General features: G+C 39.4%; 3 protein-coding genes across 8 annotated transcripts; all 3 read left to right on the forward strand.

Annotated features, from left to right (window-relative positions):
• Positions 1–1,593: 1,593 nt before the first annotated feature.
• tbc1d22b (TBC1 domain family, member 22B) lies at positions 1,594–12,468 on the forward strand. Of its 6 annotated transcripts, none has more exons than XM_089002523.1 (14): positions 1,594–1,847; positions 3,479–3,613; positions 3,844–4,042; positions 4,430–4,556; positions 5,306–5,473; positions 5,571–5,641; positions 5,736–5,864; positions 6,444–6,509; positions 6,774–6,888; positions 7,123–7,229; positions 7,302–7,377; positions 7,561–7,688; positions 8,366–8,461; positions 10,218–12,467. In XM_089002523.1, exons 1-14 carry the CDS (start codon positions 1,792–1,794, stop codon positions 10,344–10,346), a joined length of 1,602 nt encoding a protein of 533 aa, XP_088858649.1. In that variant the 5' UTR covers positions 1,594–1,791; the 3' UTR covers positions 10,347–12,467. The 6 variants fall into 6 exon arrangements, with proteins under 6 accessions (XP_088858649.1, XP_088858674.1, XP_088858657.1 ...); XM_089002548.1 differs by having other exon boundaries at positions 3,557–3,613; XM_089002531.1 differs by having other exon boundaries at positions 4,433–4,556; positions 10,218–12,466.
• Positions 12,469–12,611: 143 nt separating this feature from the next.
• LOC148903433 (uncharacterized) lies at positions 12,612–15,234 on the forward strand. The gene is made up of 2 exons (XM_089002573.1): positions 12,612–12,771; positions 13,081–15,234. The coding sequence occupies exon 2, from the start codon at positions 13,280–13,282 to the stop codon at positions 13,934–13,936; it is 657 nt and encodes a 218-aa protein (XP_088858699.1). The 5' UTR covers positions 12,612–12,771; positions 13,081–13,279; the 3' UTR covers positions 13,937–15,234.
• Positions 15,235–16,325: 1,091 nt separating this feature from the next.
• On the forward strand, positions 16,326–19,530 carry snrpg (small nuclear ribonucleoprotein polypeptide G). The gene is made up of 4 exons (XM_088998428.1): positions 16,326–16,462; positions 16,637–16,659; positions 17,310–17,434; positions 19,345–19,530. Exons 1-4 carry the CDS (start codon positions 16,431–16,433, stop codon positions 19,393–19,395), a joined length of 231 nt encoding a protein of 76 aa, XP_088854554.1. The 5' UTR covers positions 16,326–16,430; the 3' UTR covers positions 19,396–19,530.
• Positions 19,531–20,095: the final 565 nt, after the last annotated feature.

Below are 20,095 nucleotides of genomic sequence, written 5' to 3' on the forward strand. Positions count from 1 at the left end.
TAGTGATGTTTAACTTGAACTCACCTTGCCCTTTCAAAAAGCGCCAGATCAATGCTCTTATTTCTCCACAACTTTTTGTGTGTTTTTGAAGTATGACACAATCACCAAGTGAAATGGGCCACAGATCAAAGTGTTTTTTTCTTTAAAAAAATGCTGTCAGATTAGTTTTGCCATCACCATTTAAGTATTCAAGACAAGTAATAATAATGCTGGAGAGGTGGAGCATTAAAAATCTTGCTTGGGCGCTAAACTACGCTGAGCATGTGGCATGGAAAAACACATTATACACTTAATACCAAGGAAACATATTAAACACTTAGTCTCCCCTGTGTACTCTAGAAACCTAAAGTAGATTTAAAGTAAATTATTTAAAATAAATGTTCAGCATTTGCTCAACATATGGATAAACCGCTTCCATACGAGCAAAGTAGTCCAGCTATTTTTTTTTTTAGTTTACAAAATAAAACTTAAAAAAAAGTTCAAAGTCACTGCAGTATGTTATGTCAAAAGTTGAGCCCCGGGTTCTTGGTTGCAAAGAGTTCAACATTGTTCTGCCGTATGACTGGATGGATCTCCTCTCAGCCCTCTCTTATTTTCTATAAAATAGTCACTTGAGAGCTTATCATAGCGGCAAAAACTCACGAGATTTCCTCAAGGCAAAGCTTTTTTCTGTCACTTTAAAACCACAGTATATATAATGTTTGTTATCATTTGGAGTATGTGAAGTGCGGATGTGCAGTGATTTTCCTAAATAAACACAAAACAGAGAGTACCTAAATTTCAAATATTCAAATACAGTACATATTGTAAAATCAACCGAAAAATTTCCATTTGCCTACATTTGAATAAAATACCTGCACCTGAATAAGACACTCCTGTCTTGAAATTAATCATGTAAACTCTGTTTATATTACTTTCAGAAAGAAAGTTGGTGGGTTTGTTTGGTTGGTTGGCAACGGTTACCCTGCCTTCAAAACTATCAAAATGCAATAAGCATTTAAAGCAAGCAAGTAAAGTAATATTTACAGTAAACAGCGTGTGGCTCAACTGGTTTCATTGACAACAAAGTCTGCCCTCGTGTGGACTGAACTTTTAAACGCAGCGTTTGTCAGTAGGAAAAAAACGGAAGTTCTTAACAAATTGTCGAAAATGCAGAAGAAAGGTTTTTGATTTGTGGTTTATGATTTCTTTTACCAATAATTTTTATTCTGTTTTCCGTTTATTGTTTCTGGGGCTTTTATCACTGTGTCTCACCGCTTCCACAAAGCTAAATAAAAATACGTAGTCGATTTTGCTCGTAATGTCTGGTGAATTGATTTACTTGAATCAACAATAAGCGACGTCTTGATTGTCCACGACTTTTGTTAATCAAAATTTGTGATCCCTACCTGATTGAAACAGCCACACACTCAACGCAGCAGGCGGTTGAGCATTCTGAACGCGGACCAGAGTTGTTTCACAACAAAGTTTCTATAACGTTTCTTGGCTTTCTGCGCGTTTATAACGCCATCTATGACCCTCCCTCGAGGTCTCCCATTGGCTGCATGAGCTGCACCTGTTCGCCACGACCACCAACCACAAGCCAGTCTTGAGCTCCTGTGGGCCAAGATGGCGACTTCCATCCTCTCGAATCTTTCACATCGCCGCGTTTGAACCCGAACAGATTTTCGACCGTCCATCCAAGATTGCGCAAATGAATCGTCGATGGCTGACAGAAGTGGTTTCCTCGTGGTTGCTTGTTGTGGGGAGCCGGTATTAATGTCGACCTAAGGGCGGCTGTGTTTCCGGAGTATGGCCACCGAGAACAGGATAAATTTTTGGAGGAAAAATGTAAAGGTCCCGGGAAGGTAGGATTTCCCCACACTCGCTTTTTTTGTCCTAATGTCTTGGAAGTTTTGTGTAGGGGATTGACGACCAGTGTAGCGTTTACCATACTGTTACAGTGTGTACAACACTCGTTTGAAATGTAACGTTCACGGGTTGGCTTTCATGTTTCAATGGGAGTTTATGGGAGTACGGCGGTGAATTTGTAGCAGATGAGCTGTCTTCGCTGTCGAGTTCAATACACTAACCCTTGAGGGATTTCTTCGGTTTCCGTCGGCGTATTGCCAGTGTTTGTCTAAATCTATTGAAAGAAAAGCGGCATCCGTTTACAGGGTCCAGTCTCTCCCATTTCTACAGGTTTTATCACTGGTAACTACTTGCCTGCCATATGGTCTTCCTGGCTGGCAGCCTGCTAGCGTTGGCTAATTAGCACTGACTGGGTAGTTTTAGCTAACTAGTGGAAGACATCTGCAACTGTCATGATCACTTGTTAATTTCCTCACCTGCAGAGCCAGTCAGCTCAACTGTTTGTCATAAATACAGACTGTTCTGTTTATAAAGAGATGAGATTCGGTCACGTGTATCCATCTGCCAAGGCAGATAGAGGAGTATCTTGACTTAATAAAAGAGTGTTACTGCTTTTGTTTCTTCACACCTGCAGCCACACTCAAGCTCTAAAATAGGTAGGTGTAAAGTCTTGAAACCCAAACATCTATGGTGTTTGAGCAAGGCCAGTAAAGCCCCTGCACCTGCTCTTGGCACTCTCCCGATAAAACAAGTCTGACATTGTCACATCATGAGTCTGTCTAGTTTTCAGCCACCAAACTTAAGTTTATTTAATTAAACGAAGCGAACAGGTTTGTCATCCTTATAATGAAAGACGTTTTGCACTGAGGCGCAGTGATGCGTTGAGTATGAGTAAGTAACAAGAATATGTTTGTCATGTTTGATATTAGCTTTGAAGCATCTGTAGCAACGCTTTAAAAAATGTTTCTTTTTAAAAGTTTTCTTTTTTGTTTTCTCAAGTAGTGCTTGAAATTTTTTAGTCACTGTATCTTATTTACTGTATTCCAATGTTATCCTAGTGACTTAAATTGGATTTTGGCAGATTTGGGGCTGAACGAGGTATAAGTAATTTGCCATCACGAGCCACAAAACAATTCATCTTCTTCTTTTCCTTTGGGCTTTTCCCTTCGAGGGGTCGCCACAGCGAATCAGTGTCCTCCATCCAGAGGTTTGATTCGCATGTTTGTTTTGGCCAAGCTTTTCCGTCGGATGCCCTTCTTGACACAACCCTCTGTATTTATCCAGGCTTGGGACCGGCACAAGAAGACACTGACTTGTGTCCCCTTGTGGCTACAGAACAGGCAACTCTATGAACTTAATAAAGATGAAGATGCTCAGGAAAAGGCTCCCAAACACAAAATAGTCATCTGCACAGCAGCATACAAGCAAAGCAAAACTAGACTCGCGATTTAAACTATACTCACCATTTGATGACAATGCTCTGATCTTACCGGGAAATGGGAGGCCAAAAATGAACAATGGCTATAAATGAAAGTTCATCATTCATTAAAAAAAAAATGCAAACAGAGGGGTCACATGCCTGTCAACGTTCTTTAAAAAAGAACTGATGAGATGCTTCCCTTCGTAGCTCTTGGCATGAACATAGACAGAAAGTAGCAGTGAAGTTGTGTGAACCTTTCTGCAGTTCACATGTGGTCTTGTCCAGTGTGCAGCCTGTTTATGGAGCACAACATCCTCCTCTTGATCCCTGTCTACGACGCTCGTAAGTGCTGACCGCAAATGGACTGCATGCTGTCATGTTGTCCCCTTGAATGCATTTCATCGAGGCGCATATTTCAGTTTGATTTGGTCTGCTGCCAATATTTTCCCACTTTTTGTTTCTGACATTTCAGCAGAAGCTCAGTTGTTTGTATCTTGTGTTAGTGTGTCATTCTATTAACATCACCCAGCAATGCAAATATCATTTTTTAACTGTCTTTTCCTTTCATCCAGGTATCCCAAAGACACCAAGCTGAAGTTAAACAATCTCAAGTCTAAAAAGACATCAAGCTTCCACGAGTTTGCTCGGAGCACAAATGATGCTTGGGACATTGATGACGACGACGAGGAGGAGGAGGAGGATTTTCATGGTGGCCCCGCACTGTGCTCCTCCCTTCCGCCAGGAATGCACTCTGCATTCACGCAGAAGCAGGTAAACACCTGATGTAATGCAAGAACTTTTTCCTCTTTAATCATAGATGTGCAGAAATGATGCACAAGTTTGTATATGCAGTCAAAAATTAATATGCCAGAGAACCAAGGAAAATTCCATGCTTGCATAAATAGCAATTAGTATCCCATCATTTTTACGCAATGTGCCACTGTGTCTTGTAAAACTACAATTAATTTTGCAAGCAATTTGGCTTCACAGAGTCAGGTAGAGAGTAGCCTTGGGGAAACGTGTATGAATAGAGTGAGTGGCTTAGATTGTATTTCCAAGAGTCCTTCTTCAAATAAAGGAAGAGTCATCAATGATTAACTCAGGACATTTAGAGTTATTCTGATTGGATGCTGATGGGTCTGCTTCTCGTCCTTTGAGAAGCAAGATGTGTCTGATGCCCCTCAAACTGGGATTTCACACACAAAAGAGGACATCTCCAAGGACAACGTTGTGAACAACAAGGTGGTGAAGTCGAACAGCGAGATCCACCTCAGTACATCGTCAGGTAGGACATTATTTTAGTTATGCATAACCAGTCAGTATCCCAGCAATTTACAGTCATTCATAAATATAAGATGTTAAAATTATATATGGATTCTTATTCTATAAAAGCAAAAGATAAATGTCAAATCTTTGGCCCCATACAAATCAGTGATCTACGTGCTTGGCTATCAGTGGGAAACACAGAAGTGAACTTTGTGTCACATGTATTAATTTCCTTTGAATTTTCCCTAAAATTCTGTTTTGTCACTTACCTGTAAGGCTGCATTTGCACTAGAAATGGCCAAACGAGCCTTTTCTAGCCTGTTTTACAGGTTTCCCCTTTCTCCAGTACACCTGATTTAAATGATCATTATAGGCTTTTGTAAAGCTTGATGGGGAACTGGTCATTGAATCTAGTGTGTTGGCGGAGGGAAACATGTAAAACAGACTCGAAGGGCTTTCTCGTACTCAGTCAACTGGGATTTTACATGATTAAACTTTGTATGCCATATGAGTTGGGCCTTTTTTTCTTCTGCATTCAAATGTATTAAGTCTATCATTTTGTCTGAAATGATCCATTTAAGGGTGCAGGGCTGTTTGCCTCGGAAGTCTCAAAAGTGTGCTATGATTCTGCCCACGTTCTACCGCAGATCCCATTATGTCCCCTCCCGGATCTGCCAGGGGATGTCATTCATATTTATTCAAATTAAATGTCCGTCATTTTGTATCTAAACAATCTTTTTGGACGTTTGCTTGTCTGACCTTCCACAGTTCGCTCCACACTGCAGAAGCAGCAGTCTCTCCCGATTAGACCCATCATCCCTCTGGTGGCTCGTATTTCAGACCAGAACGCATCAGGAGCCCCTCCTATGACAGTGCGAGAAAAGAGCCGGCTGGACAAATTCAAGCAACTGCTGGCTAGTGCCAACACTGACCTTGGTAGGGCAGCAGCTCCATATACTGTGTGTTATAATGAGTCATTGTGGGTATGGCGTAGCTGTGATGTTCTAATTGTGACAATTTTGATTGGTTACAGAGGAGCTGCGAAAGCACAGCTGGTCAGGCATACCGAAGGAAGTCCGTCCAATCACGTGGAGGCTCCTCTCTGTAAGAAGCTTTTCAAGTGGTATTAGAAATGGTAATTCAGCTCCTTTTGAGGTATGCATCCCCCTTCTCCTCCATGCTCTTTTCTGTCAAACAGGGTTACCTGCCAGCCAACAAAGAGCGCAGGGAACTTGTGCTGAAAAGAAAGCGTGAGGAATACTTTGGCTTCATCGTGCAATATTACCACTCCAGAACAGATGAGCACTACAAAGACACATACCGTCAGGTACTGTTGACCTGAGCTGTTTCAGAATGCAAGTGGCCAGCAACATATCCACATACAAAAGAAACCTAGGCTGAATTTGATAGAAGTGTAATTGGTTTGAAATGGTCAATACAAATCACATGCATGAGGTATTTGTAAAAAAAAATTGAAATTGACCTCAATAACAACATAGCTTTTGAGTATGATTATTATTATTATTATTATTATTATTATTATTATTATTATTATTATTATTATTAAATCATTTGTTCGTTTCAGAATCAGAATCATCTTTATTGCCAAGTATGTAGAACACACAAGGAATTTGTTTCCGGTAGAACACGCTGCACTAGTATCGTATTACTAGTATTTATTTGTTTTTATGGTGCCTTACCTTAAATTCTTTCTATGGTTTGGTTTTTGACCTAAAATTCCTCATTTTTTGGGCAAAGAATTTTCATTACAGCGCATTACAGGCAAATCCAATCCAAAATCCAATCCAATCTTGGATTGGATTTGCCTGCGAGACTAATAAAGGCAAATCCAGTCTTTAATATTTATTGTATGAATGAAGCATGCACATATTTGTTTCCTCATTAGATTCACATTGACATTCCAAGGACCAACCCTCTGATTCCATTATTCCAGCAGCCTGTAGTGCAAGAGGTAATTAAATAGAACACTTTTAGTTCATCCTGTCAATGTATTGAAAGTGTTGAGCAAATGAGATAGACCAAACCCACTCTTTTTAAGCCACTTGTGAAAATGTAATGCAGTACATGACACGTTCTTTCCGCTTTCTTACAAATGGTTCTGAAACATTGAAGGGATCCATTTCAACTCATGTTCTCAAATATATCATAAATGAACAAAATCTAACTTCTTATGCAACTTTATTTCAGCTAGTTTTGTCATCTGTCTCTCCTTCAGGTGTTTGAGCGTATCCTCTTCATCTGGGCTATTCGGCACCCGGCCAGTGGTTACGTCCAGGGGATCAATGACCTTGTCACGCCCTTTTTTGTGGTCTTCCTGTCTGAGTTTGTTAGTAAGTGACCTGTGCGGAAAATCTGAATAACCCTCTAACTAGAATTTGTATTTATAGAATTGATTTGGTTTGTATATGTGCAGAATATTGAAATTACTGTAAAACTAAGATCCATTTTATTATCATTAAAATTGTACCACATTCGAATACATTTCTCAGGATGGCTTTATTCGATCAATTAATGTCATAATTTAGAGGCTGAGTATGGATTAATTCGGTCATTTGTTCTTTTAGCGGAGGACATGGAAAACTTTGAAGTGGCTGCTCTGTCTCTCGACATTCAGAGAAACATTGAAGCTGACAGCTTCTGGTGTATGAGCAAACTATTGGATGGGATACAGGTCTGCATATACATTCATATTTTCTCTTTTTCGTTTATTTTACTTTGGATTTGACATTTGCTGTTGTTTTAGGACAATTACACCTTTGCTCAGCCAGGAATTCAGAACAAAGTCAAAGCTCTTGAGGAGCTGGTCAGTCGGATTGACGGTAAATTGGTTCTTCATCAGGCCCTTTTTGACTGTATGAAAATAGGCACGCTATAATTCGTCAGACGGGGCTGTATCTTGCACTACATTTTCTTTGAAGTTCCGTACTACACTTGCTGGCTAATTCATGTTGAAAGGTAAACAAGTATCATCCTAATGGGATTCGATGTGTTTTTGGCTTCAGAGGACATTCACAATCATTTCAAAAAGTATGAGGTAGAATATCTACAGTTTGCCTTCCGATGGATGAACAATCTGCTGATGAGGGAGCTGCCACTGCGCTGCACAATCCGCCTGTGGGATACTTATCAGGTGACATTGTTACATTCATAATCGAATGCAGTTTTTTCTAGCATAGGCGTCTCATCAATGGAGGACCCTTTGAAGGCACAAGGGAAGAAATGAAAATAAAATATGATACCAGTACTAATAGTATTACAAAATATATACATATCTATTTTTAGAGTAACAGGATAAATACAATGCAGTAATAGATTTCAAAATTCCTTAATTTATCCCTGTTGTTATGACATTCTTCCTGTTTCGGCGCATAGAACGTGGTCGATGGGCTCTCATTATACGCAGCCGATATTATTTTATTGGCGTAACAGTTAAAGCCCGTGTTTTTTCCTGTTTGGCTTTGGGCTATCCTCGTGGCTCCGTCCATTGACGGAAACTTTCCACATCTCTTGAGACTACTATGAATTATAAAAAGACAAATGGGTGTTACTTTAGATATTTTAGTATTTTGTGTAGTTTTCATTTTTGTATTTATTTGTATGCCCCTGAGCCGCTCCAATGACAAAATTTCATCACGCACCATATAACTGTCAAGACATGCATAAACAAACAAACAAAAAAAACTCCTAGTTGGGAAAAACATTGAATTATTGTTCATTTTCAAGTGTGGAATTCAAATTAAAGCTTTTCATTTTATTATGATGATTATTGTTATTTTTTTTTAACTTTTTTTTTTTTTTTTTGCACAGGCTGAAGCAGAAGGGTTCTCCCACTTTCACCTGTATGTTTGTGCAGCTTTCCTCATTGAGTGGCGTAAAGAAATTCTCTCCATGGTTGACTTTCAGGTATGAATGTCTTCTTTATGGCCAGTTTTTAGTGAGATTCCTCCAGGTTTATGAACAAACACCAAAAGTGCAGTACACAACTCTTCATCTGGACAATTTTGTCTCATGATTTGGTCATGCTCCTCTCTGGCTTCTTCCTGTATGACCAGCTCTTTATATGAGACTGTTTGAGGTTCACGGGTCAGTGAAGGAGTTGGCCATACAGAAACGCAGACAGAATGTATTAGAAAAAAAATAATAATAACCAAGTAAACACTGAATGATTTCATGAAAAATGTGTCCACATGAAAACACACAATGACACAATACACAATGACACAATAACAGTAGGCCTGGCATATATTGTATATGCCAGGCCTACGTGGCACTGTTACGCAGCCAGAAAAAAATCACCAAAAATCAAGAATGACAAACCATTCAATGTAAAAAAAAAAAAACAACATTGGCTGTGAATATGAATAGCGGAAGCATTTATGTGACAATTTTGGTGGCAAAGCCCCATTATGCTCAGGTTTTTCTGCTGGAACAATTTCAAAACACTATTCCACCTTTGTTTCTGTTAATGTTGGCTGTGTTTGTGTGTGGTTACGCGATAACTGGAACAACCATGTCATTGTTTCAGAAAGTAGGCAACATTGGTTGTACACACAGAAAGGTGAAGGCAGCGATTAGAGATCAACTAATCTGGGACGCAGTGTAACAGAGACAATTTTGAGGCTTTTAAAATGCCAGCTCCAAATGGATGAAATACAGGAATTATTATTTTTTTAATGTTTCCAGATACGTTGAAACTGATCGACAAGACAACAACCTTTTGTTGGCAAAACCAAATTTCAGAAGCTCTATTTTGCACAGCATATTCTGAGAACCAATATTTAACAACCAAAGACGCTTACCTGATATAACTTTCATTGTCAACACTGATATTTGGACAGACAATATTTAAAATACCATTTTGTCATAGACTAGCATCGAGTATGGTAAGGACATGCACTTCCGTTGTGGTGTTAAGTGTTTTCGCAGCTCTCTTGTTGGGAATAGATCTATGCTGATTTTTTTTTCTACATTGAAAGTCATTAGGCTCATGTTTATTAAAAGTATTCATATATGTATTAACAAATAAATCACACATTTTTATTCGTATTTTTGAATGTGGCTATCAATTTTCATGGTAACATACCCCAAGTGTGCTACTTTTATATAAGTTACATTGATGGGTTGGGGGGGTTACCTGTTCCATGTGAACTGTTTTATAATAAATAAAATAAAACACTTTGGATTATTGGATTGGATTTGCCTTTATTAGTCTCGCAGTGGAGCAATTTACATTTCACAGCAGCAAAGTTATGAAAGAAATGAAAGCAGAAAAGCAAAACGCAGGAGCTGCTGGAAAGGCAGCCACTCTCGCGGCGCCGTCTTGAAGTCAAAAGAACAAAAAAAATAAATAAATAACATGACAACACAAACTGCCCATGTCAGCATTGTACCTGAATAGTATAGTTCTCACAACCCTATTAAAGTTCAAAATATTTGCGGTGTAAAAAAAGTTAACGAATTACACTGGTACTGATTATGTCACAGGTTTTTGCTCCCAGGTTAAAAGCATTGCAATTCCTTATTGGAACCTGAGTATTCTGTGCACAGCCCTGCCCGTTGGTCACCGTGCGGGGTCACAATTATGAGCAGTTACAGTATAAAACATTGTCGGTTAATAAAGAAATTCATTCTGAGTCATTGATGTTCTTTTGCTCCTCAGGGCCTTCTAATACTACTGCAGAATCTTCCCACAATCCACTGGGGTAATGAAGAAGTTGGCCTTCTTCTGGCAGAAGCGTACAGACTTAAGTACATGTTTGCAGATGCGCCCAGCCACTACAAGAGATAGGCTTCCTCTGTACAGTGCATACAGTGCTGGTCTATGAGCCTTCTGAACGGCCCACGGCCAGTTCTGAGAAACGGACTCCTTATGGTGAATACGAAATGATGTTGACATTCTCCTTTGCAATTTAACACTGGACTGTTACAGTATAGAAGCACACACACCTCTCATCTTTCTCCATTCATGCAGACCTAGGTTGTTTCTCCCATTTGTGTTTTCAGAACATTGTTAATTTTAAAGGATGGTGAATGTATTTAGTGTCATCATTTTAAGGTGATGTACAAATTATATTTTTACTGATTTTTTTTCAAGTTATGGTTTTAATTAGTACTAAATATTATCGCTGAGCTAGATAATTAGGATATTCAAGACATACATCCAATTAGTTAAACACTGTACAGAGTTTTAAAATAGCATTAAACCTCTGTCACTCCAAACTTTTCTTTGAGATAAGTTTCATAAGTGGAATAGAAAATCGGTGAATCACAATTATCAGCAATGCACAATCAGCTAAGAAAGAAATCTCAAGATTGGTTATATACATTGTGGAACGGCATTTACCCATACCGTATACAAGCAGAGAAGCAGAGTATTTATTTTTGTGTTATCTTGTTGGGCCCCCAACTTCCTGAAGGGAAATGGAGACCATCAGGCTAATGTAGCTTTAGCACTTATATTTTAGTTGGTCTTACTTTATACGTTGGTTTAAAACTTTCTATTTTGATATTTCAGTTGCGGTCGTAAAACTACATACAACATGTGATACCCAAACTTGTATAGGCCTCCAATATTATGCATACTGGAATGTCAGATATTATACATAATTTTTGTTTCAAGCCGCAGAGATATCATTGGTGAAGTTTACATTGCTTTGGTCCCTCAGTAAATATTTGGCAAATCTCTCTGTGGGGACAGCAGTACCTTAACGAATATACTGACAATATCCTCCTGCATTAGATCACATAACTTCCTCTGCAACCTTTGGCACAAAGGGAATCAATCACCCATCCAGGTCGGCGTGCAAATCAGTGATTAATTTTGTACTAAAAATTAGATGTTCAATAATTTATTTGCGATTGGCCTTCAAAATTAAACATAGAGTACTAATAAATAATCCTGATCCATGGGCAGAGGTAATGTATTTTTTGCCAGGATTTCTGCATTGGCCTTGTTGGCTTTTTAAATCACGGCACATGTTTCAGTAATTTAGTCCTGAAGAGTACTGTGAGTATTTCAATGTAATTGTGTCCAAGTATAGTCCAATTTTACTTGAATCGGTTCTGTGGAAGTAGTGTAACGCTGCTCCGAATATGTGACTCTGTAATGTACTGTTCTTCTATTGTTGATGGTGTTAGAAAAATGCTTACTCATTAATCCTGCTCTTTCTTTGTTTTCATTTGAGCCAGGTGTTTCTTGTACCTGCTTTTCAAAATAATCCGGGAGATTTGGGGTTGCATGTTAATTTTAAGAGGACATTAATTTCAGTTTACAATTTCAAGCCTTAGGTACATTAATCGCTAAAATGTGAATTTTATTTTAAACTATGTAATGTTTCTAATGTCGAGACTTTGTTTTGGACCTGATGCCTGGCTGTTATGGCAGCTACTCGGTTAAAGGTGTTGGTTTGTGTTCAGGAGTCACTTTTTTTCAGCTTATTTTTTGGGGGGTGAGCCACTCATTAATACAATCATGGCTAAATTGAATGAAATTTGAATACAGTTTATGCATTTATTTTCTTCCCGTTTTGCTTTATTTTGTTAAATCCTGAAAAAATAATCCATACCAATGAATATTATTCAATCAGGTACACCCCCACCTGTCATGGCACCATCAAGCTAGTAATCATTCCATGATTTTTCCAATTATTTATGTAGAGTTTTTTATGTAGTTTCTATTAACTTGATCAGGTCGTCTTGTCTACTCACTGACCAAATCAAAATGTGTTCATGAATGTCTGTTACTGTTTCAATCAATGCCAAATCTTTATTTGGGCCAATGCACGCAGGTGAATTAGCTGACATTTACTGAAGCCTTAAAAGACCAATATAATTAATGCAGTATTTTCTGTAGTGTTCCTTGTTAATATTAAATGGTCGATTTTAATTTCGGCCAATCGTGGTGTATGTGTTGTCATTTTACGTTTATGTATTGATGGTGTGGGTAATTCCATTACTGACATTTTTAAAAAGGGTCACAGTAATTACATAAACAAAATAGCGTCCTGGCCCAGACACCGGTCATTTCTGAATATGTGGCGTCATACGCATCGTCCAACGTAGAAAACGCCCCCTCAAACTTTCACGTTTGCACGAGTGTTAGCGTTCTTTTCGGTCCCCGAAGACGCACGTGCTTATTTCATGTATCAAGTACTGTCCCCGTGTGTTCTTGCGGACTCGTCAGCTGTGCAACTGTGCGTGTTTTAGATATAAAGGTAAGTTTAATTTGCTAGTTAATGCAGTTTATTTTCAACGTATCTGAATCGATAGCGTTAGCCACACGTTAGCCGGAGCAACGTAAACAGAGGAGCGGTCTTCAAAACTCGTATAGCTCGACTCGTGAGCTCTATTTCTGTATTGGAGTTTTTGAGAACGTTTGGCGAGCACCATATACGAAGCTGCGGTCCATATTTTTTATTTAATACTGTGACTACGTAGATCGTGCTTCTAACAACATATTTGTTCTGAGTTTCTAAGAGGGTGTCTTTGCTAAAATCGTATGTCTGACTTTGCATTCCCACCAGTTATCCGGATGGAGTGGCACAATGGCTCAGGAGTTGTTCAGCTGCAGCAAAACGACAAAGGCCAGACTTGTTTCCCCAGAGTGACGAAGTTCTGTTCAAGATCCCTGTGCATAGACGCAGGACAACAACACCAGAAGTCCAACTAAAGATCGGATCTGGTGATGTTGAAGATTAACTAATCCTGTTAACAAAACAGATTATGAGCGGTGCTTCGGGCAGCATGGTTTTCAGGCATACCTCTAAAATGTGCATGCACAGGAAAGAGAAACACAACATAAAATTGCATACAAAGAGAACATCAGTGAGTGAGAGTCAGTTGACAGCAGGCAGGCGCAGACGGAAAAGTGCCTATCCATGCAAAATATGCGGCAGGCTCTTCCTCCATCATCTGTCTCTGAATGCACACTACACTGCGACTGCATGTCTCAATGCAATCAAAAAAGGTCAAAACACAGGAAATGACACAAAAAATACCAAGTTATCAGAGTATAGAAAAAACGATAAAATTAAAGGCAGTCTTGTTCAAGGCAAGACTGTGCGGGCCGGTCCAGGGAGGCCGAGACAGGAGGAAGAGGAAGATGATTTGGACGTAGAAGGAGAGTTCCCATGTCCTACCTGCATGGAGGTTTTTTCGCTGCAGTCTCAGCTGAGGCAGCATGTGGAACTCCATGATGCATCTATGGTGAGGACAGAGTGCAGTGTGTGCACAGTGGAGATGGACACGTTCAAGCTGCCGGCCTCAAGGAGGCAACGCTTCTATCACTGTGTACCATGTCAGGAAGGCTTCTCCGCACTGGACTCCTTTCTTGAGCACTGTCAGGAGCATCTGCAAGCCAAGGATGAAGAGGACGGCTGAAGCATGGAAGGCTCCAAATATTAGGTCAGCAAAGCCTGAATGACTAGATGTTGAACGACGCAGGACAATTGCACACAAACAAAAAAAGAAACACAGACAAACACATTGACTGTAAGGTGCCCTTCGGAATTCCTCATTTCATACCTAAAAAGTTCGCTTTTTGCGTTGAGCTCCATATTCAGTGTCTCAAAGGGGAAGTCAAATCAAAAAAAGATGTTGCAATATACCCACAACTAGTCTAAACAGGCCATACTGATTAATATTACATTTCTCAAATATGAAATGAGCAGCACAATGAGAGCATTTTAAGCCATCTCAATGGGGATCCTTTTGCCACGGTCACCTGAAAATAACATCACAGTTGCTCAGGTATCAAACAATCATGGATCACCTGTTTCTATATAATTGGTCGTAAGAGAAATTCTGAACTATGTCTCAGTTAACATGAGTTGGCAAAATGGGGGTGGATAAAGTAGCTAATCAAGGCAAGACTGTGCGGGCCGGTCCAGCTGAGCTGGATAAAAACAGGTGGATTTTGCTGTTTACTTCCCATTCATCAAACCCAAAGTTAATCAGGTTGCATAGAAAATGTTTGACTTTACTGGCTCTCTAAGTAAATATTATCCTGTTTGAAATTATTTGTCCAACTACCACACATGTTTTTGAATTAACCCATGCGGACAATGCAGCAAGTTAATGGCAAAGTGATATCTTGCTGAGAAGGTGAACATTTTTGGGTACTGTTATAATTTAACAATCATTATTGATGTCAAACATGATTCATCAAGCTAACTGTGTATCATGTAACACATACACAGTATGTTTTGAAGATGAAAAGGGGTTGCATATCATTTGTTTCGGTATGACAGTGTGCACATGTGAAGCATGTCAACATCCAATTACACACAATGAAAACTATGAAACAACTATCCCTATGTATTGTACAACTGTCCATTGTTTCAGCCTCTATTGAATAAATACAATTGTGGTCTTATCCCTAAAATCCCCCAATTTCTGGGACACCAAATTTTGTTATGGCCTCTGTGTTATTTAACCTTATTTTATCAAATCATGGATCGGTTTGATGCCTGTTTATTTGAACCCCAAGGAAAATGTATAATTGTTTTAAGGGCTCCATTTTCAAAGATTTTTCAAAATGTCTATATTATCAGTCACTGGTGTACATTTGTATCTGATGACTAAGTCCCACCCCATGTGTGATTTGGTATTTTGAATGTGACCTTTTTCATCTGTGTTGGTTTTATTGCACGTCTAATAAACATTGTTTTTACCTCGGACTTCGTGTGTGTGCGCGCGTGCGTGTGAATATATCCACGTAGATGGATAGAAAAGGTCAGTGGCGGTCCGTGCATTTCACACCTTGGCCTTCAGTGAAGTCCTGCTTAATCCGACTTGAACAAATATCCCTCGTAATACAATAATTTATGACACAACGGCTGGAGATATCATTTACAAAAGCACACGCACGCAGTACTGGGCGTGGCATCACCTTAATCGTCTACAACACAGGCTATTTTCCGGAGCAATTACACATCTTTAACAAGATTTTACGCTAAATTACAAAATGTCAGTTTAATATAAGAAAAACAACAAGACGTTCACAAAACGAACTATTTGTTGAAATAAAACATCTTTTTCATTTGTTCTTGAGAATAGGCCTATATGCGACAGCAAGTTGTCCTCTCCTTCAGCCAGTGTGGGTTAAAAAAGCGAGTAGATATACTTGGTCTTTCTGCTAAAGTTTCCGGGTCTGATCTGTTGTGGCTTGGATGATTTGCATAGCGCTGCTTCCGCTGAGGTAAAGTGAGTATCCAATCACAGGACGTGTACGTGTCATGTTCAATGCGAGGCCCTCTAGCTGGCCTTACTGTGCCAACTCGTGATCTGATTGGCTATCGCAACTATATATCAACTACATGTGCCCGTTCATGTACAGCGCACAGATGCCCTCACTGTTGATTCTGAAGGCGTCGGTCAGATTTCATACAGCCTGGCGACACAAGCTAGCTGAATTCTGATTGGATTAAAAACTGACCTAAAACTACAACGCTGAAAGGAGCATAACCAAATGGATATAATATAACATCAAGAAAACAGTATGTAGAATAATTATATATATATAATTAGAAAAAAATACTTTTTTTTAATGAAATTGACTTTTATTATAATTATGATAATGATGTCTGATTATGTTAGGCCAGCAGAGAAGGCCTTGCTGGCTCTGACGGGCCACCACTGGAAAAAGTGGCCCTTGAAGGCCAACGCTTCACCACTCGGGGGTTATGGCGTCGGTGTGTAATGGTTAATAAAATCCAAAAGGGGGCAGTAGTTAAAATGGCATTAGTATTACAAACTGCGGTTATACTCCCGACGAGGAAATAACACATTGTCTTCCGGTTGCAAGTGCACGTTTTGCTTGCCCAGAACGAAAAGGCAGCGGGTCCTTGTCGACTGTCGAGACGAATAAGACAAAATGAGCAAAGCACATCCCCCTGAGCTGAAAAAGTAAGTGATGTATTGCGTTCAAAGCGGTTTTGTGCTTAATTCTTTTGAATACCAGGTTTGTATTTGGCTAAAATGACCGCGCCGCCATTTCAAATATAGCTACCAATGTGGTAGCCTATTCACTGCATACCCCTTGCTTCTGGAACCTGAACTAAATGCCTTGTTTTTCATTAGGTTCATGGACAAGAAACTTTCACGTGAGTTCGCCTCATTGAATTTATTACTCACCTAAAGGCTCCTGAGTTTCTAAGAGTGCTGTTCGTTTGGCGATGCGTTTAGCACCCCATTTTCCTCCCTCCTGTCAATGTTGCCATGTTATATTAGCTTCAAATTCGAGTGCTCTTGAATCATTGATCATGTAGCAGGACTACGATCTATAACACGCCTGCAAGTCATCTCTATGGCTAAAAGAAGCCCACAATCGCGGTTTTGGAGTGATCAAGTCAAATTCTGAATTTGAATCTAATTAAAATACTGTAGTGCTGCCAAGTGTGGCACAACCAGTTATTTTAGGTACAATGGCCAATTGCATTTTCTTTTGGTAGTTTATTTATTTTTATTTTATGTGTCTTGATTACTTTAATTTTCATCTGAAAACACCTTTATATTTCCATTTGCAATCACTGTGTGACATGTGATTTGTTTGTTTGGTGATTTGAGTGTGTGTGTGTAATACATATGAAAAAGAAATAAGAAAGTGGCAAATAGATTTTCACGTCAGTGTAATCAGACAATATTGTTTGACCGATTTTATGTAAAAGATTTCACCTCCAAACAATTAAAGCATATTTGGTGATGATGAAGTATTTGATCAATGCTGTGTGTCTGTGTGTGTCATGTGATTTAGTTAAGTTAAATGGAGGCAGACATGTGCAGGGCATCCTTCGGGGATTTGATCCCTTTATGAACCTGGTGTTGGATGACTGTCTGGAAATGGGACCAGGAGGACAACAGCATACCATTGGCATGGTGGTCAGTACCCATTTGGGTTTCCTTTTCTTTTGACATTGTAATATACCTGCTCAAAGACCAAGAGCTAATCAATATTTCTCTGCAATAATCAGATGGCGATTAATTTTGTTTTATGAAAAGACACATTTGGTTGAGAGGGGCGAGGGGTTCTATGTGAGAGGCCCTGCAGCAATTTTTATTTGTGAAAAATTCTTCCTCGTTCCCGTGTTGTGCTTGGCTGAACTTTCGAGTCCCATTTGAATCCACCGTACTCTAACCATTTCCATATAGAAATGGTCATGGCCAGAGTGTACCACCTTCATTTTAATTTGCATGATCACATATAAACTGTCTCAACAATGCTGATGCAAGCTGTAATGTTTCTTGAGAGTTGAGTATACTATTACAGTGATACCTTGGCTTACAAACTTAATTGGTTCCCAGAAAGTGTGTGTAAGGCAAAAAGTGTGTATTCCAAACATTAATTTCCCATAGGAAACCATTAACATGAGAATAATCCATTCCCAGGTCCCCATAAAACATAATTTTCTACTGTCTAATTTTCTAAGCCTTAAAACTACCCACAATATACCTTATTTTATGTATAGTAGATGTGCTATGGTATTGTAATTCAAGACATAAACTGTACTGTATAATAAAGTCATTTTATTTACCTTTATGATGGTCGTTGATGGCTTGATGGAATGGAGTGGCCGGTTTCATCCGCATTAAACACTTGATGAGGAATGTAGCCTTCATCATCCACTATCTTGAGGAATGATTCCTTGTAAGCTTTGGCAGCTTTGTCGTCAGAACTGGCTGCCTCACCATGACAAATGACACAATGAACCCCTGTACGGCACTTAATTTCTCGAACCATCCGTGGCTAGCCTTGAAATCATTAATGGATGACGAACTTCCAGGTTGCCTCTTGACGATATCTGAGTTAAGTTGCCGTGCTTTCTCTGTTCCTCATCAATTGTGTTCTGTTTAGCTGGGTTGATAGCTTTTTGCAATAAAGTGTCTAAAGGAGCTCTGGGTTGTACATCTTGGAAGTTGTGATATTGCAACAGATGCAGGCAGAGACACTAGAAACTTCATTAATAGCTGGTTCCCTTGCTTGTCTTTTCTCTTCAAATTGTACAGATGGCTTGTGCGGGTTATTTGTGGAGCCTGATTGATGGGATATTTTAACCTTGCAGTCTACACTCCGCCTTTGGACTATCAATAAAGTTAAAATGAGTCCAAATTTCACTGTTTTCTATCCATTTTCTCACCTTCTTTTCACCTTTTTTCTTTGTTCATGTGCTCACTCCCCTCCTCCTCCTCCTCACTGCTGCGTGTGTCCCCTCCCTCCTCTACCACGGATCTTGACCAATCACATGCGGCTTTAACCGAAGACTGCGCGCGGGGAATAGAGGACCAAAAAAGTAGACTGCCATTTCCAGCTCCTTGTTAGGAGAACCGGCTCGTTTATATTCTCGCATATTTAACGTTTGTAAGGCGAAAATTTATTTAGCTAAAGCGTTCGTAAGCCGGGGTATCACTCACTGTATCTTAAAACTGGTAGCTGATGATGGCTATTTAAGATGGGGTGCGATGAGCTTCATTTTACCTTTGGTTTGATGAATTGACGAATCTCAGAAATAATCAGTGACTTGTCAATTATCAAAATAATCATATATTGGCAACCCTACTGCTCGCACGGAAAGTGTACTTGTTAATATTGAACAGTTTAATGTTTTTTTGCCCAAACATTTCCCAAGTAGATCAAGGCTTAAATGCCTCTTAACACCCCACAGGAAAATTCTGTTGTTTAACCAGTTTATACAGGCAATAATGAAGTTGGTGCCAGAATGATGACAACGGTTGATCTTTGTTGCCTCAATTGTCTTGCTCAAATTTGTAACATTTTATGTTTCATGTCTCAGGTCATTCGAGGCAACAGCATCATCATGTTGGAAGCCTTGGAGAGAGTATGAGAATGGCTGCAGGGCGCTTTTTGTGAAGACTTTTTTTACACGTCAAACTGAAGCAACACGGCTGTCTTTGAATTGTGTGAAATGGCCATCATTTTATGCTTATGTGAATAAATCATTTTCTTTGTTGTCTGTGTACTTTTGTTGAATTTATGCGAAAAGGTGGGCATTGGGTCTGTTACTTCATTGCAGGCTTGTGAGCTGTAGGTTCACAATTATATTACAGTAAAGTCTCGTTATATCGATATTCAAGGGAGTCCGAAAAAATATCGATATAACCGGGACTATCGATATAGCCGACCCTGTTTGCATGTAATTTTCTCCGTGCGTGCATAGAAATAGTATCGATATATTCGATATCGATATAACGAGACTTTACTGTCTGTGTAAGCTCTCAGTCGTACAGGAGTGGTCCATCGATGAGAAGGTTTCTTCAGCCGTCATCTGTACAAAAGTGAAGGTTTCGGACGTTTCGCTGACGAAGCCTCTTGGATAGGAGGCGAAACGTCCGAAACCTTCACTTTTGTACAGATGACGGCTGAAGAAACCTTCTCATCGAGAGACTTTACTGTATATGCTATTATATACTGGTGCAGGTAGTGCAATGTATTCATGTAACGTTTTCTGAATGCAATTTTGACCAAACTTGGGGAATTACAATGTACATCTTTTAGCAGGGAGATCATTATGACAGATTTAAAAA

Source organism: Hippocampus bargibanti, linkage group LG01, assembly GCF_051943395.1.
Source record: "Hippocampus bargibanti isolate YZ-2025 linkage group LG01, ASM5194339v1, whole genome shotgun sequence".
Taxonomy (NCBI): Eukaryota; Metazoa; Chordata; class Actinopteri; order Syngnathiformes; family Syngnathidae; genus Hippocampus; species Hippocampus bargibanti.